General features: G+C 45.5%; 2 protein-coding genes across 5 annotated transcripts in view; one reads left to right on the forward strand and one right to left on the reverse strand.

Moving 5' to 3' along the window:
* On the reverse strand, positions 1–8,931 carry LOC116941512 (apolipoprotein L3-like). Of its 2 annotated transcripts, none has more exons than XM_032952644.2 (3): positions 8,839–8,931; positions 8,309–8,385; positions 1–1,237 (listed from the first exon to the last, which is right to left on the reverse strand). In XM_032952644.2, exons 2-3 carry the CDS (start codon positions 8,313–8,315, stop codon positions 255–257), a joined length of 990 nt encoding a protein of 329 aa, XP_032808535.2. In that variant the 5' UTR covers positions 8,316–8,385; positions 8,839–8,931; the 3' UTR covers positions 1–254. The 2 variants fall into 2 exon arrangements, with proteins under 2 accessions (XP_032808535.2, XP_032808536.2); XM_032952645.2 differs by having other exon boundaries at positions 8,664–8,931.
* UQCC1 (ubiquinol-cytochrome c reductase complex assembly factor 1) overlaps positions 6,276–25,047 on the forward strand; it is a 23,143-nt gene continuing 4,371 nt past the window's right edge. The window contains exons 1-8 of one of the 3 annotated variants that reach the window (XM_076066664.1): positions 6,276–6,506; positions 18,839–18,964; positions 20,794–20,916; positions 21,543–21,615; positions 23,211–23,268; positions 23,980–24,088; positions 24,555–24,632; positions 24,904–25,017. In XM_076066664.1, the coding sequence (XP_075922779.1) occupies positions 6,291–6,506; positions 18,839–18,964; positions 20,794–20,916; positions 21,543–21,615; positions 23,211–23,268; positions 23,980–24,088; positions 24,555–24,632; positions 24,904–25,017 (897 nt within the window). In that variant the 5' untranslated portion in view covers positions 6,276–6,290. Of the gene's footprint in view, positions 6,512–15,800; positions 16,027–18,838; positions 18,965–20,793; positions 20,917–21,542; positions 21,616–23,210; positions 23,269–23,979; positions 24,089–24,554; positions 24,633–24,903; positions 25,018–25,047 lie in introns of those variants that run through there. The other 2 variants (XM_076066665.1, XM_032952642.2) reach the window with 2 other exon arrangements.

Here is a 25,047-nt window from a genome sequence, read left to right on the forward strand (position 1 = left end):
GTAGACCTTGACATGGGTAGAAGATGAAAGCACTGACAATTTCTTTATGATAAAATATAGAGAAGTTAATGAATGAGGTTGAGAGAGAGACGGGAGTGAATCAATGACGACCAGAGCATAATCATACTATGTTAAATATTGTCAAGTGGTTGCCTAAAGCACTTAAAACGTGTAAGACGTGCAAACCAACTATCTTCATTGTTTTTTTTGCAGTGATATTTGGCACATTCTCAATAATCTGTACAATTAAGCATTCATGATGTCCACTTGCGACATGCTTGGAGGAAGAATTGCTTCAGATTCGATGGCGGCAGCCCAGTAAAACACTTGGCAAATTCATCAAACTTGGGCAGCTGCTGCTCAAATATGTTAGCCCTCTCCTGCAACTCCTTTGCCACCTCGGAGGGGCTGCCCTTGTGCAGTTTCCTTCCCAAATAGGCAAGGAATCCGACGTCGAAGACGACCCCCAAGGAAGCAAGGACGCCCGAAAGCGCAACCCTTCCCACTGTCATACTGGCGGTTTTGACCACAGAAGCTCCCATTTTAGCATTATTCACCAAGTCAGCGCTCAGCAAGGCTGCTTTTGCTCCCATGTTTGCTGTCCTGGCCAAAACTAATTCTGACCCAACTACATCAGCTGTCTTTGCTGGAACAATACCTACACCGATGAATACGTGTGCCACAGACTCAGTGAACTGACCATCACTGTCAAGCTGCACCCCCATATCTCTGCACAGATTTCTGTAAGCTTTCCTGAAAGAAGAAACTCTGTGGTCTTGCTTGTCGAAATCTGTGAGCGCGACACATGCTTCATTGAGCTTGATCAGTGAATTCATGAACTCTTCCAGCATTTCTGTGTCCAATTTAATGGATGCATCAGTGGTTTTGAGTTTATATTTTTTTATGAAGGTCTTGGAAAGGCTGCTCCCAGCTGTCACCAAACCACCCGTTAAGCCAATCCCAGCTCCCACCACACCTGCTATTAGAGCAGAGGCACCGAACGTGAACGGGGCCGCGATGATCCCAGCGAGAGCCACGATGCCACCAATAAGGCTGGTGGCCGTACCCACTGTCTGGGAGATGTTGACATCTTTCTCCAGCTTGGCCATCGCATCGGCAACCCTCCGCATCTCCTTGATGCTAATCTTCCTGTTCTTTTTCCAGATGTTAAAGAATATGATAAACTGGATTTTGGCATGGTTATACAGTGCTTCTGGATCATGCTGTTCTTCGTGACCTGAAAAGAAAACATGTGTAAAAGACAAGCCATTAACTTTGTGTTATTTCACAATGATAGCAGATTTGGTGGAGTATGCCTGTAATCTAGCACATTGGAGGCAAAGGTTGGGATACTCTGTAAGAGATTTCCGAACCCAATGGGTTGCGACATGGCCGGAAGAGAGCAGCACAGCACATTAGTTATTGGTTTGTCTGCAGATTCTGAGTGCTATACCCTCATGAATGGTTGACAGTCTTGTTTCGCACACATGAAAAATGTTATACCAAAATGTATATGAACAAATATCATAATGATGGATATTGTCCTTTTGATTTTCATTTAGGATTTCCTGTATTATTATACCTACAAAAATACACGCTCAAACATATGCACACATTTACGTACACACGCAACATAAACTGCCATTCATCACTGTACTTTTAAGCAACATTAATTGTTGAAGGCTCTCTAGCAGATCATGGCACGGACCCAGGTATTATGGTTTAACTGACTAATATGACTGGCAGATACACCAATTGTGCTCCCCACTGTACCCACTTATGTTTAGTCACCCAGCGCTCTGCTCATTGTGAGCATCGAACATCTACCCTTCATTGTTTTAGGGAGAGTGACTGTTTCAAATTGTCCAGGAAGGCCCTTTACAAGCCTTCCCCACAGTGGCCTATTTTGACATTACTAGTGTCAGTTCCAAATCCTCCAGTAATACGAGTCCATTTCTTCTCTAGTTTGTGCCACGCCGGTTTATCCAGCCAAACAGAAGGTACTTTCGCATGCGTTGGTAGAACTAAAAAACGCTGCCTTGCCTGCCAGAGTAGCTCACTGATTGAACGGTTTCCAGATCTTTCAAGGATCTGTGAACTTCTCACACAATCAAGTCTGGTTAAACAATAATCTACCATACATTCACACACACAGTCTGGTTTAACCCAAGATGTATCGTAGAAAGGCGAGCCTGAATGTTTCAAACCAGCACCGATGTTCCTTCAGAGGGCTCTACATTTTGCAAGCATAGAGGACGGCACAACTGTGGCCGAGACGACTCAAACGTCTTTGACTCAAAAGACTTTGGACGAAATCACGATGATTTTGTCTTGGGATCGGTTTGTGCATTAGCCTGCAGCAGGAGGTTTACTGCAGGTATGTTATGTGTGGAGAGTGGTTGAAAGTTCTGAGTACTGTAATTATCTTTGAAATTCCCACATGAGTGTGATGTGTTGGGATTTATGTCTTCTTATTAGTTATCTTATTGTGGTGTTATATGTTAAGTTCTGCCACTTTAAAGTTGTTGCGATCTGTTTGGGAGAGTCACTTGAGGGTGTATTGTGACCTCATGGGGTGACTGTTTGAAGTTCTGTAATGTGCAGTGGCTGTGGGTTTATGGGTTATGTGCTTAAAAGCTGGTAAAGCTGTGTTGTGCAAGTGGTCCTGTTAAGGTAGGTAAAGTTTGAACAGGAGTCGGTGGTACGACCTTTGTCACATTATTTAAATTGTATTTATTTTATATTTCACTACTTGTTTTAAATTAACGTAATCTTCCTTAGTTACAATTTTTAAAAATATGTAAAGGTGAAGAGCTGGGTATCCTTTTAGTGCATTACTGGGAGGGATTGTGGTGTCTGTAGTTAAGGTCCCATTTTGAGGTAAGTTGGTCAAAGTCTGTAGGCCCTCATAAAGACCAACTCTCACACACCTGCTTACATTAAGTGGGAAATAAAATGGTTGAATTGAGTGGCCTCTGGAATCGTGCAATACAATTGGATGAAACAGGGTCAACTTAAGACTGCTGGCATACACTATGGAGTTCTGAATAATGTTCGTGAGAAATGTAAAATGGTTGATTTGAACACGTGGTCATTTGAAGTGGGAATGTAAAGGGTTGATTTGATGCTCAATTGTATTTGTTTGTCATCACTGAGTGTGGTGCATGAATTTTGGGGAGGAGCGAGTGTCTGGTCAGTGTCTGGTGAGTAATGAGAGTGTCTCTGCATTATTACGAAAGACCGATGTACGTTTTATTCACTAGGTACCTGCAAGTGAATTACATGCTGTTCAACATTTGAACACATAATGAAACAAGGCATTCAAATTGTATTTTACCTGGCAGTTCTATAGCTTAACACATGGATTTTTTTGCTTGGAAAATCTACCTTATGTCATAGCTTATACAGTCATAACTTGTTACAAGTCAAACATAAGGTCACCCGAGGCACCATCATAAAATACAGGGGTTGGTAGCCTCATGGATTTAACTTCCCCTAAATTAGGGGGTTCGAATCGCAAACGAGAAGATATTTAATTACTGACATTTAATTATTGACGGAGTTTTCATAAAATGTTTGTATCTTTACCAGTTTTCTAAAGTGATTGAGTTTTAAGGCTAACGGTAACCTTCGTGGTTAAATTATGACCAGTGTGATACCGGATAATAGAAGGGAAAATAAGAATTTTTGAACAAACCAAAAGGGACTTTCCTTGGTGTTTCTCCTCAAAGAATTAAGTTGGAGAGTTTTAAGTGTAGGGGGTGAGGAAATCAGTCATTGGAGGGAGGAAAGTGGCTCAGACACCCCATTAGCTGAACTTGCATATTCCTTATTTACGTAATTACATTGTCACATTTATCTTGGACCTACAGTGGGGGAAAAAAGTATTTGATCCCTTGCTGATTTTGTACGTTTGCCCACTGACAAAGAAACGATCAGTCTATAATTTTAATGAAAGTTTTATTTGAACAGTGAGAGACAGAATAACAACAAAAAAATCCAGAAAAACGCATGTCAACAATGTTATAAATTGATATGCATTTTAATGAGGGAAATAAGTATTTGACCCATCTGCAAAACATGACTTAGTACTTTGTGGCAAAACCCTTGTTAGCAATCACAGAGGTCAGAAGTTTCTAGTAGTTGGCTACCAGGTTTGCACACATCTCAGGAGAGATTTTGTCCCACCCCTCTTTGCAGATCTTCCCCAAGTCATTAAGGTTTCGAGGCTGACGTTTGGCAATTCGAACCTTCAGCTTCCTCCACAGATTTTCTATGGGATTACGGTCTGGAGACTGGCTAGGCCACTCCAGGACCTTAATGTGCTTCTTCTTGAGCCACTCCTTTGTTGCCTTGGTCGTGTGTTTTGGGTCATTGTCATGCTGGAATACCCATCCACGACCCATTTTCAATGCCCTGCCTGAGGGAAGGAGGTTCTCACCCAAGATTTGACGGTACATGGCCCCGTCCATCGTCCCTTTGATGCGGTGAAGTTTTCCTGTCCCCTTAGCAGAAAAACACTCCCAAAGCATAATGTTTACACCTCCATGTTTGACGGTGGGGATGGTGTTCTTAGGGTCATAGGCAGCATTCTCCCTCCTCCAAACACAGCGAGTTGAGTTGATGCCAAAGAGCTCCATTTTTGGTCTCATCTGACCACAACACTTTTACCCAGTTGTCCTCTGAATCATTCAGATTTTCATTGGCAAACTTCAGACGGGCATGTATATGTGCTTTCTTGAGCAGGGGGACCTTGCGGGCGCTGCAGGATTTCAGTCCTTCACGGCGTAGTGTGTTACCAATTGTTTTCTTGGTGACTATGGTCCCAGCTGCCTTGAGATCATTGACAAGATCCTCCCATGTAGTTCTGGGCTGATTCCTCACCGTTCTTATGATGATTGCAACTCCACGAGGTGAGATCTTGCATGGAGCCCCAGGCCGAGGGAGGTTGACAGTTATTTTGTGTTTCTTCCATTTGCAAATAATCGCACCAACTCTTGTCACCTTCTCACCAAGCTGCTTGGCAATGGTCTTGTAGCCCATTCCAGCCTTGTGTAGGTCGACAATCTTGTCCCTGACATCCTTGGAGAGCTCTTTGGTCTTGACCATGGTGGAGAGTTTGGAATCTTATTGATTGATTGCTTCTGTGGACAGGTGTTTTTATACACGTAACAAGCTGAGATTAGGAGCACTCCCTTTAAGAGTGGGCTCCTAATCTCAGCTCATTACCTGTATAAAAGACACCTGGGAGCCAGAAATCTTTCTGATTGAGAGGGGGTCAAATATTTATTTCCCTCATTAAAATGCAAATCAATTTATAACATTTTTGACATGCGTTTTTCTGGATTTTCTTGTTGTTATTCTGTCTCTCACTGTTCAAATAAACCTACCATTACAATTATAGACTGATCATTTATTTGTCAATGGGCAAACGTACAAAATCAGCAGGGGATCAAATGCTTTTTCCCTCACTGTACCCCGGATAGTTTCCGAAAATGACACCAATAAGGTTATTAAACAATAAACACCGCCTTCTTCATTATTTTAATTGTTCCATGTTCAGATGTTTTAATTCCATTTATTACTAAAATTATTTAGTAATCTCTCCGCTCCCTGGTATTTCCATGGTAGCTGCTGTCACCCCAATTATGAAAAATACTTCACTTTATCCTGATATTCCTGCAAAGTACCACCCTATTTCAGATTTTTCTCACTGGAAGCACCTGTGGCACACCGCGCCGCCCTTCCCCCCCCCCCCCCCCCCCGCACGAACGCACACACACCCCACGTAGAGCCGGAAGGGGAGATCACCTGGCCGATAGGTTTTTTTCCAGAAACCCCTAAGGGGGGTAAGTTTCATGGTTTCCTGCAGCCGGGAAATTGGGCGATCTCCCCCCGTAGCTGACATGCACCGCAGCGCCGTGACCTGATATTAAAGTTACATGGTCACAGCGGAGGCCACATAGCCACCGCGGATGCAATTACACACACATGGCACGGAGCGTGAGAACGGCGGTACGCCTTTGTTATAGGTAGCATTAGGGCCCCCCAATAACAATGCGACAGGCGCATTCCATCATCTGAAGGGACAGGGCCGCCTGGGGTGTGAGAACCGTGGTGCACCTTTATTATAGATGCAATTAGGAACATTCCGACATCTGAATAGACAAGGCAGCACGAGGCGTGGAACCGGCGGAACGCTTTTGTTGCAAGTAAAGGTCACGGATCAGCATATGAAAGAGACGAAAATAACTCAGCTCCTGATTAGACAAAGGGCACGGGTGGGAAAAATGGAAGCACAACGAAAGGGCCTCTGCGATCGGGTGGATAAAAGGCGGAGGCTTAGCGTTGCCAGGGTCAGTCTTCTTCAAAATCATCGCGGTCCACGGAGCAGCAGAGTCAGCAGTTTGGGACGTCCGCATGACGAGCTCCAACGCCGCCAGACTCAACCCGCTACGGGGACGACACTCAACCTCATCCTTCCACAGCGTTCAGCGCCGCAAAGGGTGAAGTAAGCGTGAGTGAGAGAAGTGAGTTCGGAGTGAGTTAATAGAGAGTAGAGAGGGGAGCGATAGGCAGAGTAGGGTCAGCCTAGAATCCCAGGGGGAGTAGGCTGGCATACCCTGACGCACACACTTACACATAGCTTAAACGGGTTGCTCACGGTAAATAAAATCACTAGTGGGGGGGATAAAACTGTGTTGCGTGGTCTTTTGGGAGTGTGAAGAGGAGAGTAGAGCGTGCTGGGTGTCTACGTGCAAGCGCGGTCATTTACCACGAGGCGGAGTGTTTGGTGTTTACGTACCCGCACGATTGCTTACAATAGCGCGTAGCGCTCGCGTACCTGTGTGACTGCGTTGCGATCGCGCGCCTGCGCGATCGTCTATTGCGAGGTAGCAAGCTAAACGCCTGGCGTGCGCGTATTCGCGCGGCTGTTTACACGGCCCTTTAAATCGGAGCGAAGCGGTAGTGGCGTGTTTGTCATTGCCGGAGCGCGCGGAGCGTGGGTGGGAGAAATCGCGCGTCAGCACGCCGCACCTGTTTATTCGCGTGCAGGACGGGGTTTTACTTTGCGAGCGCGCTCACCGTGGCACGCCGCCTCCAAACCGCGCGGCGCGTCGCAAGCGTAAAGCGCCGCACCCTGCCCATTGAGCCATGCCTACACGGTCGGCAACGAAGTCAGGGGCCCTGGAGGGTGCGGGGGTGGAGGTAGCTAGCCCGAACCCCACGGAGCAGCCGGGGGGTAGTGGGACCAATGTAGTGGGGGAGTCGGGAGCCAACGGCCCCGACAATTCGGTGATGGCGGGGGACGGTAGCCCCCACACACCACCACTCAATTTACGCTTAGGGGCCATGATTAAGAAGTCAGACGGCATGAGAGTGTTGGGGGGGGGGGAGATGGCGATGAGATATTAATCCGCAGCATTCAAAAGCATACAGCGCGTTACTCGTCGACGTGGAGATGGGAATCTTAGCAGCGTCAAACCGCATATAGCCAAAACATCACCATCGTTTTCCGGAAAATATACATCAAGAAAGTAATCCATGTAGAACCACAACACGCGTTCGATACGACAATATTGGACAAGGTATGACTATATAACCAAATCGATGTTAGTTAGACCGCCCATTATACGACATGACCAAACAAATTGTCACATATACAATTTTTACCATACCAATTATTGTTTTGGCTCACTGGTAAGTTGGAGAACCCTTACACTTTTAGTAGATACGACGTTTCTTTTACAATGACGGTACGTTAATTGTAAATTTTCTGGGCTCTATTAATGTTACGTATAGTTATCAATTCTAAATAATATTTGCTGTGAAAGTCTGTAAAATTTGAACGTGGTTAAACATGCATACAAAGGCAAATGCAAGGTATTTTTAATAAATTGTAAATAAAGTCATAAAACGTATCACAGTATGCATTTACTGTGATTTAGCACTGCACATTATTATTCCATAGCCATTACAAATGCATTGATAGTGTTGTGTTAAAAGGGTCTTACCTTAGAGTGTGCAATTTTATTGCCATTACAAATGTCTAAAAACAGTTGTAACTTTTAAATCCAAGTGAAACCCGCTACAGTATTTGATCCAATACAGTATAACACTCTTCACAATGGCCATTCAAATTCAAAAGCCTGTATTTGTTGTGATATGTAGCAATGTATATTGCACGATGTGTGCCATTTCTACATAGAGCAGTATTCCGAAAACTTTAAGAGCATACGTGCCAGTAATCATCAATAAAAATTAGTGTCTGCATATAAGTTGATACTTTACAGAAAAATGTATTTACCGTCCATGCTAATGGAGATCCAGTCACTTGGTCTTCACCGCGGCTGTCCTGTAAAAAAATAACTTCTCCACGATAACCTTGATGGAAAAGAGAAGTTCAAAGTTTTAGTTCGTCACTCCCTCTTTTACATGTTTATTACTGGTACAAGTTGGGCTATAAATTTGTTTCCTTGTCATAAAAACTCGAAAACATTTTTTCGTCATCTTCAGTCTCATTCGTTCTATTTCCCTGAAGGTAAAACGCTTATTTTTAGGATTCATATTCCATTTTTTTTATTAAATGACTCTCCGTCCCTCTCGGTGAGCCAACCAGCCAGAAAAACGTTTATTTTTATATACAACCCTGTCTCTCTCACCCTAATACGAGCCTTTTCTGTAGTGTTTCTTATCTTTATTTTTCGCTCCGTCTATTTATAACTGTTTCTCAATTCCTCTGTCCCCTCTCTTCTCTCCACTGGATCTCAACCACTTATCTCCCCTATATCTCTCCCCGTTTCTTTCACATATCAATCTCGCTCTCCATATTCCCACCTCTCTGGAACTACTTGGACACCAGCGACTTGCGGTGAGGTCAATGGCTGGGGAGGCACTGGCTAGTGTCAGAGCCAGATTCACACAATGAGGGGGGGGGGGCGTGGCCTCACTGAGGGGGTGTGGCCTCACTGAGGGGGCGTGTCCTCACTGAGGGGGGCGTGTTAGACACGTCCCCCTCACTCTTTGGTTCTTTCAGGAAAGTCACGTAGGTAGAAAAATAAAATTAAACCAAAAATAATATATCACGAAGTTTCGATCGCAACACAAGCGGTCGTCCTCAGGCGAAAAAAATAATTCAGCAGTGGAACTGCTGAACCAGCGAGAGAGCTGTTACAACAAGGTTATGTATGTGGCAATGGGCAAGCAAGCGGGGTCTGAGCTGGAAAGGAATTCCATCCCCAGACGCAAGCACGTCAGTTGTGTTAATGGGGGAGATTAAAGAGAGATTATGGAGAGAGATTAGCATGAAATGAGCTTCCGTCGCCGCATAAGAGGATCATCCCCGCATATGCGCCCAACAGCAGTGTTAATGAGAGATTAATACTATGTTGATGGGAGAGATTAGGCAGGGAGATAAGGGGGATTAGTAAGTTAATGTCATGTCTATGTGTAACACAAGCTGCGGCGCTGCCAACTGCGCTGTGAGGCAAGTGCGTCCACGCAAGAGAACCACCGTAACGGTGGTCGCACCAGTGAGAAACAAAGCTCATCACACAGCCAGAACCATCGATACATTGAAGCGAAGGGAGCAGAGGTGGCCATGTTAGTGAGACCCCAGCCCGTTAATGCAGAGACACAGAACAGGGCAATACAACTCAGAGAGTCGGAGATAACAGTTAAACGGCAGGAAGGATGGAAGCACCACAGCAAGTTACGACTTTACTTGGTTAATAACGTCATTCCAATGATTGCTCAGCTTAAAACCATCTTCTCGGTTGAAATTGTCTCTGTGTTTATATATCTGGATGATTTCATGGACAAATCTTTGATGGTAGCACGAAGGTTTGCAGAGTACCTTGGTCTCGGAAAAAACAATATCGTGCGAGCCCACTGCGTTATAACAATGATCAGCCACTGCAGAGGTATTGGTCCTGCCGTGTTTCAAATCTGCCTTGTGTTCGCGAACACGGTCCGAGCCATGTCGTTTCGTTTCCTTAATGTAACTGCTGCCGCAGACACAACTTAGTTTGTAGACACCAGGGTATTGCATGTTACGAATGACATCCTTTGCAGATGGGATCAAATCACGGATTTTATGTACTGTATTAAATCGGACTTGGATCTTGTGTTTGTTTAAGATTTAGGAAATATTTTGGTAACACCTGCGATGTATGGCAAGGTGATGGTTTTGATTGGGTCCTCAGATGGTTGTCTCCCCATGGTTGGGGCTACAGCTTTGCAGATTGTGCGGTTTGAGTATCTATTCATCTTGAGGGCTCCGGCAATGACCTGGCCACCTCCCCTCTCCCCCCCCCTCCCCCCTCTCTCTGATGAGTCCAATTTGCCCGATATCATTGATGCCCCTGGTAATGCCGACCAGAATGTCAGGATGTTGCAATGTATGATGTGAGGATATGGGATAAAAAAATTTTACATACATTAAAAAAGTGTGTTGTTCGGAAAAATGGAAGAAAGCGGAAAGAGAGGAAAAGCTAACAGAGAATGGCTTGACGACGATGACATAAGAGATTGGTGCCAGGGAGATGTTGCACTACCTGAGCAAATTGACACTACAAACAAAACATAGAGGAAAGTGGAAACAAATGTCGAAATGTGCAGTGGACACCTCTACGGGGCTGTCTGTCCCACGGATCGTGATGATTGTTTCAGCTCATACTGGCACTTTAACAAATATCACAACCACATACAATTAGATAGACCTTTCGCTTGAAACTAGATCAAGCGACAATTACTTTCACAACAAATTTTATTCCCTAAAACGGAACACGTGTAAGTCGTAGCCCGTGTGTCAATCCACTGCGGTTACAGTGTGCGTGCAGGTCATGATCGGGTTATTTGACCATACATCACCACACTGGGGCACTGTGGGTTGGTGCGGATGTGCAGTATGGGAGCATAGAAATACAGTACAGATTTTGTATTATTTTTCTGTACAGCCCTTTGCTGGTGAAGCAGAAGCATTACACCTGTTATGGATGGTGATCGCCTACCCCGAGCATTACAATCTCTGCCTCAGGTCCGGCTTTAACTTCTAAGATCGGGTACATTGCGGGTGATATCCCTTCCACGCTGAAGCAGTAGAATAATAATTTTAAATGGTCAGCAGCAGGCATTTTTTTGTTGGCGTATTTTTTTTTTACATTGAGACCATTTTTTTGTTGTCAAATGCTGTACAACCAATGTAAAATTAAAGGCGCATTGTACGTGCGTGTGCACACAAAGATGCACACGTCCTGTATCAATGAAACGTTGTAAATGACACGTTAAACGTGCTCAGTTTAAAGCAGTGCTTCTTAACTTGAGGGTGCGAGACACGGTCAGATAGATTTATTTTAGAAGGTTAAACGAAACACAAATTAAGCACGGGCACGTATGTTTCAACGTACTTTGTTTCATCAAACCCCTATGTATATATTAACATTGTAAAAAAAATAACCATTGAGAACCAAAGGGGCGCAAGGCTCCAGTAAAGATTATGTTGAACCACTTGTTAAACGAAATGTTCAATCAAGCGTTGATTGCATACCATGTCAACCCATACAGTTTACCCCCTAAAGAGTAACAGGGAATATATATTATTGGTTCTTTTGGTAAAGTCACGTATAAGGGAAACAATAAAATAAAAATATAAAACAGTAAAATTATCACGACATTTCGACTGCAACACAAGCAACCATCATAGGGTGTGAAAACCACAGCAAAAAAAATTGAAAAAAGTGGCGTTTTTTTATCGTTAGCACCACGGAGAGCGATTTGGCAGTTATTCAGATGGACGAGTCCATCTATGTTCGGAAAAGAGGAGGGGGGAGACGAAAATAATGGATGCGGTCTGAAAGCCATCATAAGCGTGAACAATCAATTAAGACCCGAAATGGTTTATCAAATCCTTCCAATGATTGCTAAGCCAGAATCCATCTTCTCGGTTGAAATTGTCTCTGTGTTTGTATACAGTGAGGGAAAAAAAGTATTTGATCCCCTGCTGATTTTGTACGTTTGCCCACTGACAAAGAAATTATCAGTCTATAATTTGAATGGTAGGTTTATTTGAACAGTGAGAGACAGAATAACAACAACAAAAATCCAGAAAAACGCATGTAAAAAATGTTATGAATTGATTTGCATTTTAATGATGGAAATAAGTATTTGACCCCTCTGCAAAACATGACTTAGTACTTGGTGGCAAAACCCTTGTTGGCAATCACAGAGGTCAGACGTTTTTTTGTAGTTGGCTACCAGGTTTGCACACATCTCAGGAGGGATTTTGTCCCACTCCTCTTTGCAGATCTTCTCCAAGTGATTAAGGTTTCGAGGCTGATGTTTGGCAACTCGAACCTTTAGCTCCCTTCACATATTTTCTATGGGATTAAGGGCTGGAGACTGGCTAGGCCACTCCAGGACCATAATGTGCTTCTTCTTGAGCCACTCCTTTGTTGCCTTGGCCGTGTGTTTTGGGTCATTGTCATGCTGGAATACCCATCCACGACCAATTTTCAATGCCTTGATTTGACGGTACATGGCCCCGTCCATCGTCCCTTTGATGCGGTGAAGTTTTCCTGTCCCCTTAGCAGAAAAACACTCCCAAAGCATAATGTTTACACCTCCATGTTTGACGGTGGGGATGGTGTTCTTAGGGTCATAGGCAGCATTCCTCCTCCTCCAAACACGGCGAGTTGAGTTGATGCCAAAGAGCTCCATTTTGGTCTCATCTGACCACAACACTTTCACCCAGTTGTCCTCTGAATCATTCAGATGTTCATTGGCAAACTACAGACGGGCATGTATATGTGCTTTCTTGAGCAGGGGGACCTTGTGGGCGCTGCAGGATTTCAGTCCTTCACGGCGTAGTGTGTTACCAATTGTTTTCTTGGTGACTATGGTCCCAGCTGCCTTGAGATCATTGACAAGATCCTCCCGTGTAGTTCTGGGCTGATTCCTCACCGTTCTCATGATCATTGCAACTCCACGAGGCGAGATCTTGCATGGAGCCCCAGGCCGAGGGAGATTGACAGTTCTTTTGTGTTTCTTCCATTTGCGAATAATCGCACCAACTGTTGTCACCTTCTCACCAAGCTGCTTGGCAATGGTCTTGTAGCCCATTCCAGCCTTGTGTAGGTCTACAATCATGTCCCTGACATCCTTGGAGAGCTCTTTCGTCTTGGCCATGGTGGAGAGTTTGGAATCTGATTGATCGATTGCTTCTGTGGACAGTTGTCTTTTATTCAGGTAACAAGCTGAGATTAGGAGCACTCCATTTAAGAGTGTGCTCCTAATCTCAGCTCGTTACCTGTATAAAAGACACCTGGGAGCCAGAAATCTTTCCGATTGAGAGGGGATCAAATACTTATTCCCTCATTAAAATGCAAATCAATTTATAACATTTTTGACATGCGTTTTTCTGGATTTTTTGTTGTTATTCTGTCTCTCACTGTTCAAATACACCTACCATTAAAATTATAGACTGATCCTTTCTTTGTCAGTGGGAAAACGTACAATATCAGCAGGGGATCAAATACTTTTTTCCCTCACTGTATGTGGATAGCCTCATGAACGATTCTCTCATGGTAGCCAGATGGCTTGCAAATAACCTCTGTCTTGGAGAAGTCAATGTCATGTGAGCCTACTGAATTATAAGTGATCTGCCACGGCCGAGGTGCTGGTCCTACCGTGTTTAAGGTCTGCTTTGTGTTCACGAATGCGGTCCGAGACATGTCGTTTGGTTTCTCCAATGTAACTACTACCACAGAGGCAACTTAGTTTGTAGATGCCAGGGTACTGTATGTCCGGAATCACATATTTTCAGACGGAACCAGATCACGGATTTTATGTAATGTGTTGAAACGGACCTTCCGTTTCAACACATTGTATGTCCGGAATCACAAGATGTGATTCCGGACATACAATACCCTGGTGTCTACAAACTAAGTTGCCTTTGTGGTAGTAGTTACATTGGAGAAACCAAACGCCATGTCTCGGACCGCATTCGTGAACACAAAGCAGACCTTAAACACGGCAGGACCAACACCTCGGCCGTAGCAGATCATTGTTCTAATTCAGTAGGCTCACATGCCATTGACTTTTCCAAGACAGAGGTTCTTTGTAAGCCATCTGGCTTCCATGAGAGATTCGTTCATGAGGCTATCCACATATACAAGCACAGAGACAATTTCAACCAAGAAGATGGATTCTATCTTAGCAATCATTGGAAAGATTTGATAAACCATTTCAGATCTTAATTGATTGTTCACGCTTACAGTGGCTTTCAGACAGCATACATTATAAAAAATTTTGTCTCCCCCCTCCTCTTTTCAGAATATAGATGGACTAGTCCTGGGTAAACTGCCAAATCGCTGCGCGTGGCGCTAACGTTTTTTATAAATAAATAAATGCGCCGTTTAAAAATAAATTTATGCAAACCAACACACCTGAAGATGACCGTTTGAGTTATGGTCGAAACGTCGTGAGAATTTTTTTATTGTTTTATATATTTTTTACTATTTTGTTGTTTCTCTTCAACGTGACTTTACCGAAAAAACTAAGAATATACATCAAAACTGATAAGCAGGTCGTCTGGGGACAGGGAAATACCCGTGATTGTCGATACCAGGTGAGTAGAATTTTGTACCGCAGAGGTGGTTTTTACAGTGAAGAGCCGCAGGATTTCAGACAGAAAACGAGCCAGTTTGTAGGTGGGGGAGTTGATAGTAGAGACGATGGGACGAAGGGGTGTATCTACTTCATGTATTTTTGGTAAGGGAAATTGAGTTTTCAGGTCCATACGGCGTACAGCCGTTTCAATACGGGCAAAAACATTTTTTTTTAAATCTGTGTTGGTCTCTTGTGACGGAACTTTGTAGGATGAACGTTGATATTTATGATGGCACGGGGGTGATCAATAAGGTCTGAATTGGTTGGTCTGCAATAAGGTAGGGCACTGATACGGGGTTGACAGGTGTGCGAGTCATGGCAATGTCACGCTGACATTGCCGGGGGTCAAACCCGGCTCGTCCGAGCGCAGCCGGTCTGCATTCGAAGCCAGACGCCATCTTACGTAGGGGGGGGGAATTTGCCCCCACCCATCCAGCCCATTCAAAGTCAATGCGCCAACGTCATCGAGCGGCGACGATAAACATCATGTGGGGCAAAGTGGTTCACCGCCCTTACAAAGATGGCCGTCGTAAAGTTTAAAGGGGGGAGGGGGTGTGGTCTGTAAAGCGGGCCCTCGTGTTTGTGTGGAGGCGATTGGTTGGCCATGATTGACGTCGAAGCCTAGGTGGGCGGAGCCTCGCTTGCCCCTCAAGCCCCGCCTACTTTACCAAAGGGCCCGCCCGCTTCGTCAAAGGCTCCGCCTAGTTTGCCAGAGGCCCCGCCCACTGCACCCGAGGCCCCGCCTCCAGATTTAGAACCTTCGCCCGTTCGCGTCGAAGCAAGGCAAGGCTCCCCCACTTTTACGCCCAACGCATTCGTTGATCAACTGCGCTTGGCCTTAAAAGGAAAACAAAACATGTGTATTTAATAGAGGACGGGTCAGGTCACTCTCATGAAATGCGACGCTCATACGTTCAACGTGAAGGCCGAATATGCATTACCCGTGTAAACAAATTAAATTAATCTCTGTCCTGGCCTCTGGGGGTCTCACCCTGGTGAGAATCCATTTCTGGAATCTTCCGAATATAAACCAATTCAGTATTCTGATAACACAAAACCAGCTTAAAAAGCCACGCCCTCCTACTTTGGGCTGCAACCCCGCCCACTTCGCTATAGCCCCGCCTACTTCGCTATATCCACGCCCACGTAGCTGTAGCCCCGCCCTATTCCGTCCTAGACCCCGCCCCTGCGCGTCCTTCCCTCTTCCTCGCCACCGCCACCACCACCACGTGTTCCCCCGTGCCCGTTTGCAAGGCAGCCCCAGCCGCAGCAACATCAGCAGCCAGGCCGCCAATGCTGCTCTCGTCCCTGCGCGCACTGGGGCCCTCGCTCGTGCGGGGCCTCGGGCGAGCCACCCCGGTGAGACGGGGCACGCGATGGGTGATACGGTGGTGGTTTGGTGGCGATGGGAGGTGATGTTGGTTGTGTAATGACGTGTCTGAGTGGAGGAGGTGGTGGTGGTGTTTAGGGTTTCATAACAGTGGCCCTGTTGAGTTGGGTAACGACTGAAACCTGAAGCAGTGAAGTATGCACACTGTGAATAAGTAAACGTACGGCAGCAGCACAATCATTACACGCGTAGTCGTGGTAGTTTGATGCAGACGCGCGTTGGCTCATTGGCACGGACATGTGCGATTAATGTTCATTTAATAATGATTGAGATCAATGTGCCGGTGCCTGGTGTATTGCAACATCGTAGAACCGTGAGCTATGACAGTAGTGGCTGCTGATTGTCGCGAATGGTCTCCTTGCTGACGGCCTCGAGCCAGTGGTGGCAATTCCACGTTACTCTGACGACGGCCAGCACATCATGAGGAGAATCGCCGATGGTCGAGACTGAGGACGGAGTGACAGCCAAGGGACAGAACGCGCCCGCCGAGATGGGAGTGGTGAAATCTGCTCCGTGGGCAGGAGCTGCGTGAATTGTTGCGTCAAAATTTCCTCGTGGGGATACCGACGGCGTGGAAGAGGCCTTCATCCAGAAGTTGTTTGATCGTGGTTAATTACGTACGACGATATACAGCATATGTTTTAAGCCTTGCATTTGCAGTACTTTTTTTCCAGGTCTCCCTTGCGACAGACTCTCAGACTTCGATGGCTGTTGCTTGTAAATAAAGGGAATCTTTCTTAGCCCACTCTCTCTCCCGTCGCTCACATTTACCAAATAGCGATTTGTCTGAGAAGAACCCACTGGGTATCGTACCGGATATGTGTGTGTGTGTGTTCAATTCATGTTCTGGAACCTTGATGGTGGGGCAAAACGTGGGTATTGGCGGGCCTTTTACACTACCCCGGCAAGAGTGGGATGGCGGTCATGAACCGCATCAGAAAATAACACAGATGCCGCGAATAACGCATGCAGACTGGAGAATTAGTGACACGCCACAGGGGGCAATGTGGTGAACGACTTTAAACAACTGAACGCCGATTGAACGCCCGCTCGCTCTTGCTCGTCTCATTCCATAATCCTCTCTAACATTCACTCCACATCGCTAGAAAGCTCTTGATTGGATATCAACAATTAACATTCTCTACAATGGCGTTTCTCCAGACGACAGTCATCACAGCCAAGCCTCCAATGTCTCAAACGTGGGGCCTTTTCGGCTTGCAGTTGTGCCTTAGGCACTGATTTAAACAAATACTTTTCCATTAACGTAATAACTTTGGCTGGTTGCAAGATGATTGTTTTTAGTAGGCTCATGCTGACAATGACTTTCCGATAGATTGCCTCATCCCCAGCATAATAATGGGGAATTTCCACCGCTGGCTATAACGAGATTAATACTGTGCTGTGCTCCTGAGTGAGGTTGCACTTTTTCCTGAATGGCTGCTAATTCTTCAGGTACACAGGGGCTTTTTGACCATACTCCATAGTCTATCCAGCTTGATGGAGAATGTCAGCAGGAGATGTATCCTGGTGTTCTCATGATATGAGCGCTCACCCCTGAGACGGTTTACATGAGGCTGACGGTTCAATACCCGATATGGCCGGCCGGTAAATTTTGGTAGAGCATTTGCCAATGCGCATTGTAGTCGGGAATGCTGTCCAGTGTCGCGAGGGATTATGGGATCACGGGTTGTCTGTGCAACATCCCCATGCTGCTCCGAACTCATCCGTGTGTGAGACTTGCTTTGAAGTTTAATTTCATTAAACCCTCAAAACTGTTCATGTACAGGACATTAATAGTTGTTGCGTGTGTCGGAAGTGGTGACACGGTGGTTAAGCTTCGTGCTGCGATTTTGAAAATCATGGTTTACAATCCGGCCTGTTACAGAACAACAGGGTGGTGCGTAATATTGTCTTGGACCTCCTCTCAGCTGATTACACCTCAAAAATGTGTATCTGTTGTGGTCCATAAACATCAGCACTGGGGAGAACAAGGACACCCTGAAGGGTGGGTTGGGTTGTTACTCCTGCTACGCGTAGGTATTTGATAAAGTTGCTTTAGTTTGGCTGTTGGAGCCTCTGGACTTGACAATTCATCATAAGTATCCTAAAGAGGACATCATGCAGTGACCCACAGTTCTTAATTACGTGGGTCGTAAACCTATTACTACAAGTAGTATTATTTACTTGTTTGTGTCAGCGTGTGCATGCATTTGCTTTCTGCCCACCGCATCTCACTCATTGTTGCCCATGCACAACTATTTCGCTGGAGCGAAAAATGAATGTATGTATTTTTTATCACAATTTTGAATACGCACTATTAGGATGTCCGAATATGTATCAGTTCATCGAAGCACAGGAGAGGCAAACAGTTACGTCGAGTGTAGCCTAGTATGATCACTTATATGTGAGTGTGTGAATGCATGGGTATATGATTGTTGTGGGGAGCAGTAGTGTAGCAGTTAGCACGCTGCACTACGAGCCTGTCGCCCCCCAAGTTCGATTCCCGCTCTCGGTGAACACCAGTGACGATTGTCTGAACCAGTCCTGGGCCTCCCCTAGGTCGACTCTACCTGAAATGAGTACCTGGTGCAGTGTGTAAACATTTCCGCTAGGGAAACAAAGGCGGCCGGGTGTGGTGCTGGCCACCCACCCCGTCGTGCACCGTGCCAGGCTTAATAGGTGCTCGCTAACAGCACTTGCCCCAACAGTCTGCTTAGGCTATACAGGTAATCTTTGTTTTTGTATATCATTGTACGTGTGCATGACTGCTCGTGCGTGCAGAGGACAGGAGGTGGCCAGCCGCTGGGCTGGCATTGGAGGGGCTCTCCTGCATGGAGCCACCAGTGCACACAGTGGGTCCCAGCTTCAGGACCCATTCCTGCGAGACTCACACACTCCTCCACCAAGGTGAAGCCAGATTCATTCAACACGACAACCGCCATTTGCCACGAGGTGGCTGTGATGTCACCACAAAGCTTGTACCAGGCTAGGTGCAGTTCAGGCTACGTGAAGTGTCGAAGCCTTGCTCACAGGAGTTCACATGATAGACCCATACACACTCCTCTCATAACCCATCATCCCATCTCCACTAGCCTGTGCCACACCCATTTATTTCACTTTATCCATTCCTATAAAAGCTGCAGTGTCTGCAACCTTGCCTGCTGGACGAGCTCATTGATGGAACTGTGTACAGCTCTATCAAGGATGTATGCTTCTCATACAACATAGCATGAATATTTCTGGCTGGAAGCAATACGCCATACAGCTTCCAAACATTATTACTCAGCCCATGAATGGATAATGCCGCTCGACTAACGTTAGACCTCTGCTACCAAGCCAGAGATGGATATGAGCAAACACGTGTACAGTAAACCCTCTCTATCCATGAGGGTTACCTTCTTGAAAACCCTCGCGAATGCAGAATTTGCGAATTCAGAAACCTTGTTTGAATGGGGAAAATGGGGTTACGTTCCTGGTACGAGTGAACATAGGGGGGGAAATGGTATATGTTTACAGTGAGGGAAAAAAGTATTTGATCCCCTGCTGATTTTGTACGTTTGCCCACTGACAAAGAAATGATCAGTCTATAATTTTAATGGTAGGTTTATTTGAACAGTGAGAGACAGAATAGCAAAAAAAATCCAGAAAAACGCATGTCAAAATGTTATACATTTATTTGCATTTTAATGAGGGAAATAAGTATTTGACCCCCTTTCAATCAGAAAGATTTCTGGCTCCCAGGTGTCTTTTATACAGGTAACGAGCTGGGATTAGGAGCACACGCTTAAAGGGAGTGCTCCTAATCTCAGCTTGTTACCTGTATAAAAGATGCCTGCCCACAGAAGCAATCAATCAATCAGATTCCAAACTCGCCACCATGGCCAAGACCAAAGAGCTCTCCAAGGATGTCAGGGACAAGATTGTAGACCTACACAAGGCTGGAATGGGCTACAAGACCATTGCCAAGCAACTTGGTGAGAAGGTGACAACAAAGTATTAAAGCTTTCGTGACTGCATAAAATTACTCATTGTTTTTTTCGGTAAAGTCACGTATGTAGAAATACAATAAAATTATATTAAAACCAAAAACAATCACGTCGTTTCGATCACAACGCAAGCGATCTTCATCAGGTGTCAAGAACAAATCACGGAGGTAAATACAACAAAAAGATGAGAGACGAGAATTCAACAAACCTGAAAAAACATGTGATGCACATCCAGTCAGGCCAACAACACAGTTAGATACTTCCTGGCGGACCACGAATTTCAGAAGTGTTAAATTTCGTGTTCAACCTTTGGATTGCACATACCAGCATAGATAGAATGAAAAATACGAGGTACACGGTCAGTAGAAATACATATACAAGTCCACCTCCTGTCCGTCTTTCCTCCCTCCTTACCCATACGGAAATATTCAGATACACACATATGAACACACAGATGCACACGCAAAACAAATAGGAAGGTTCTCCATATAACTATTATAGACTATTGGGCCAATTGTTGTTCGCGAGCACTTGCACAGTGCACTAGGGAGCCACCTTTGCCTCCCCAGTCATGATATTTACACATTGTGTTAGGTATTGATTTAGGGCTGAGTGGACTTAGGAGATGCCCAGAACAAAAGTTGTGACACTACTCACCCTTCGTGTTAGCCGTGGCTGGGAATCGAACTCAGGTCGCGTTCGTAGCACAGTGTGCCAACCGCTGCGACACCAATCTGGGTTCTCGAGCAGATGCCGACCAGCTCGGAGGCCACGAGCAGCTCTGCGGTGCGGGAGGAGCCCGAGAGCCTGGGCACCATCACCAGGGTGATTGAAGCCATGGGATTCACCGGCCCCCTCAAGTACAGCAAGTGGGTGAGTAGTGGCACGCCGCTCTCTCTCCGTGCCTGTGTCTACGTTGTTGTTGGCAACCCGTAACCTTCCACTGTTGGGCATAGGCTTCCCCCGTTTTCAGGCTCTCTTTGGCTCTGAAGCGATGCTGGGTGAAAAAGCAAGTGTTATTAATAATAAGACATAAACCATTTTTCAAGAGTAGAGGTGGTCGACTGTAGTGTTCAGAGACAGTTCAAAATAATGTCTGCTCCTGCATGGTTCGGAGATTTGAACTTAACCAAAAAATCTAAATATGATCTTGTGGACATGTGAGTACTAGTGCAGAGGTGATGGTGGGCATTCCAGAAGGGGAAGAGGTTGTGATGATGGGTGGGGACACGTGTGCTGCGTGCAGGAGGGCAGGCCACTGAGACGGGTATTGGAGTAGCACCCAGAGGTCGAGACCAAGGGGGAGACGATGGTGTTCTTGAGACTCTAAGGGCAGACTGTAAATGTCTGGTATCGACTTTACAAATCTAGGTCCTAACAGACGGGAGGAAGGGATCACCATGGGGTGATAGCATCAACAGCATTTAAATGATGAGCTCTTGACCTTCGCTGATCTTGAGTTCTAATTCAATGGGTGATTTTTCTCTTTTTCCTCTCAGAAAATAAAGATCGCCGGTTTACGGATGTACACGTGCTGCGTTGAGCGGATCGACTTTGAAGAATTCTTTGAGAGTACGGTTGCACAGTTTAGCGAGATGCTACTTCCACTAACATTCACACAAGACCAAAGTTTCCCCCCCTGTTCATCACAACCAGCTGGCTTTAGGTCTTCCCCTTGTTAAACAGTTGATGTGCGCTTGGAGGCCCACTCTTACAGTCTCATTATCACCACTGTCTGGCTTTAGGGCTTACCCTTGGTTATAATTGTAATGGGATTTTTTCTTCCAAGGAAAACATAACTCAATCTCGAGACTTGTTTTCAGAAGAGTCCTGCATTTGGATGCCAGGCCACTGTCACTAATGGGTGTTTTGGCTTCGTGTGGGAGAAAACCCCACGCTTATGGGGAGGTAACATCCAGCACTGCCATCTGTTAGCCACTTAACCGCCCCTGAGAACCTCTGTTTTAATACTACCTTTACATCTATTGAGAAAGCTTATACTACAGTCAGACTTTTACGAAGAAACTCAAAAATGGGTGGCCTTTGAATACAGGTGCATGTGGAGGATGCTGGGAATTTCATGGCAGGATAGGGTAAGCAAGTTGGAAATTCAGAATAAACCATGGCATGAGAACACTAAATATAACGAGGAAGGGGAGGTGCGCAGGGCAGAGGAGTGTCACTCAGGGTTTGGCAACCCAGGGCACGGTAAGGCCTAAAGCCTGGTGGCAGTGGTGATGAGTCTGCAAAGGCTCACCATGGCGGTAACTTTGCAACAACTACAGAACCTTTCAGAATATCCTTTACAATATTCCCTCATTATTCACGAGCTTTCTATCATTATTCATGAACTTGCTTTCCACGAATCGCATCTGGAACTCTACATTACTGCATCGAGAGAGAGAAATAAAGTGATGAGATATAGTGATGATGATGATGCTATTTCGATTTAAAGCTTTCGTGACTGCAAGGATTCATCTTCTTTGGTTCTTTCGGTAAAGTCACGTAGAATGAGAATAAAATAATAAATTGATAAAATAAAATAACACAATAATATTCTCACAACGTTTCGGCCACAACACAAGCGGCCTTCATCAGGTGAAGGGACAAGACTGTCTGGAGTAGTTGTCCTCCAGACAGTTGTCCTCCAGACAGTCTCGTCCCTTCACCTGATGAAGGCCGCTTGTGTTGTGGCCGAAACGTCGTGAGAATATTATTGTGTTATTTTATTTTATCAATTTATTATTTTATTCTCATTCTACGTGACTTTACCGAAAGAACCAAAGAAGATGATGCTATTGTACAGTATCGTAATTTAAGGTAAGTTCATTTATAAAGTATTATTTAATACTTCAATTGTTTTTTTATTTACTTTATGTTTATAACCAATTTTTGTGGTATGAACATTTCCATGTATTTAATATATTATTTATGTATTTATTTAAGGTAATTTATTAAAACCATAGGTTTTCATAGGCCAATATCTGCGAAATGTGCTATTCACGACCCCAAGGTTCTTTAGTGACGGACCCGTGGTGGCCTCGGTGACAGTGGAGGTGGTAACCTCCTGAGTGATGTTTCTTGCGTTGTATGGAGATGCGTTATGCCGTGGTGGCATAGGAGGAGAGGACGATGCATCCGACATCTGTTTACCACTCTCGTTGCAGGGTGCAGTCTGCCTGACACTCTGAACTCATGGTTTTTGGTGACTCAGCTGCATGTGTGGTGAGAATTACCGAGAGGATATACATTAATATTTACAATTAATAAACATTGTTATCAGAATTTGTAACCCAGCAGCATGTGTGGTGCTAGTCTCACCCTCTGTGTGAGCCGTGACGTTCTTAATACATACTCACTACCACCACTTTCCCTGACACACTAACATCACTTGCCTCAACAGTCTACACAGATTATACTGTGATCTTTGTATGTATGTGTAAGTTTATGTGTTTATATAAATGTGAATGTTTACATTTTGTGTATGTATATTCTGTGTCGCGTTTAGCGCGCTGCACTACGAACCTGGCGACACAAGTTCAATTCCTCCTCATGGCCACCACCAGTGACGATTATCTGAACTGATCCTGGGCCTCTCCTAGGTCGACTCAGCCTCAAATGAGTATCTGGTGCGGTGTGTAAACATCGCCACTAGGGAAACAAAGGCGGCCAGGCATGGTGCTGGCCACCCACCCCTTCGTGTGCCGGCCTTCATAGGTGCTTGCTAACAGCACTTGCTCCTATAGTCTGTTAAGGTTATACAGGGGATCTCTTTGTATGTGTGCATATTTGCACGTGTACATGACTTGCCATTGCACATTGCTGGTCCTACCACATTCTCCCACACTTGTGCCGTAACCAGCGTTAATAGGCACTCGCCGACAGCGCTTAACATGCAGGCTCGGGTGTGTGTGATTGCCGTGTGCGTTCTGCCAGGATGTGCCTGGTGCGCTTGAAACAGGAGGGCCGGGAGGGAAAGTACATGTGCAAGTTCGTCGTCTACTCCATGTGGGAGGATGTGGAGCAGAGAGGCAAGGTCATGGGGGTAGGTGGAACGCGTGCATTGCTCCGCTGCTGAGCCGGGCACTTGTACCGCACGGAGCCTCGGGGAGTAACTTACTCCTGTAGTCAGATTCCCCAAGCCAGCTGCTGGCAATCACGTGTTATTAATTACTCGGTGTCCATCCCACATTTTACTGGGTGGTGCTGTGGCTGGAGAATTGAAGATTAAGGAACATTACAAAAGACATTCTTTAAAGTCAATTTCTATCGGCGTCGCCCTGTTGTGTATAACCCAGTATCCAACCATTCCTTCAATCTTTCGCCGCCACTGCTGCTACTATGAAGAAAAGCAGCGATCTTGACGTATGTGTTGAGTTTAGTTTTCCATGCTTGTGCAAAACTGCCAGTGCATTGTCACCATGTTTTGTGTAGGATGGGCCCTTAAATATTGTTTAGGCCAAACGGCCAGTGGATGGTGATCGCCTTGGTTCAATGTTGTGTGGGCACAGGTGGACCCCGTGATGCTCAAGAAGTGCATGAGAACGATGACAGAAAACTTCTACGCCGCCATCTTTGGCTACGATGAGGTCGGTGCCGCTACTGCTGCGTACGTTTTTGCTGTTGTGCCGTCTGGCTCCCCTGACGTGTGTGTCCGGGTTGTGCCGTGCGTTGTCCAGCTTACCTTTTTCTCTCTCTTGCACTTGTATTGTTTGTTGTTGTAACTTGCTGACCCGTCCCTACTGGACATCTGTGAAAAAAGACCTTAATAGCTCATTGGATTCCTCCGGTCTAAATAAAGATTCTGAGTGTGATTCGGCTAATTGGTTTGCGGTAACGCGCCCACGCGCCTCTCCCCAGGGGATCCTGTCGGACGACACGGTGTTGGCGGCAGCGCTGTGGAGGAACTTGTTGAACCGCGAGGGAGACGACCCTCGCCTGTTGGCCATGTTGGTGGAGTACGTGCGCAAACAGGTGACGCACGCATGCATGCACGCACAGCCA

The sequence above is a fragment of the Petromyzon marinus genome, chromosome 12 (genome assembly GCF_048934315.1).
Source record: "Petromyzon marinus isolate PM22_M1 ecotype Great Lakes invasive population chromosome 12, UKy_Petmar_22M1.pri1.0, whole genome shotgun sequence".
In the NCBI taxonomy this organism is placed as follows: Eukaryota; Metazoa; Chordata; class Hyperoartia; order Petromyzontiformes; family Petromyzontidae; genus Petromyzon; species Petromyzon marinus.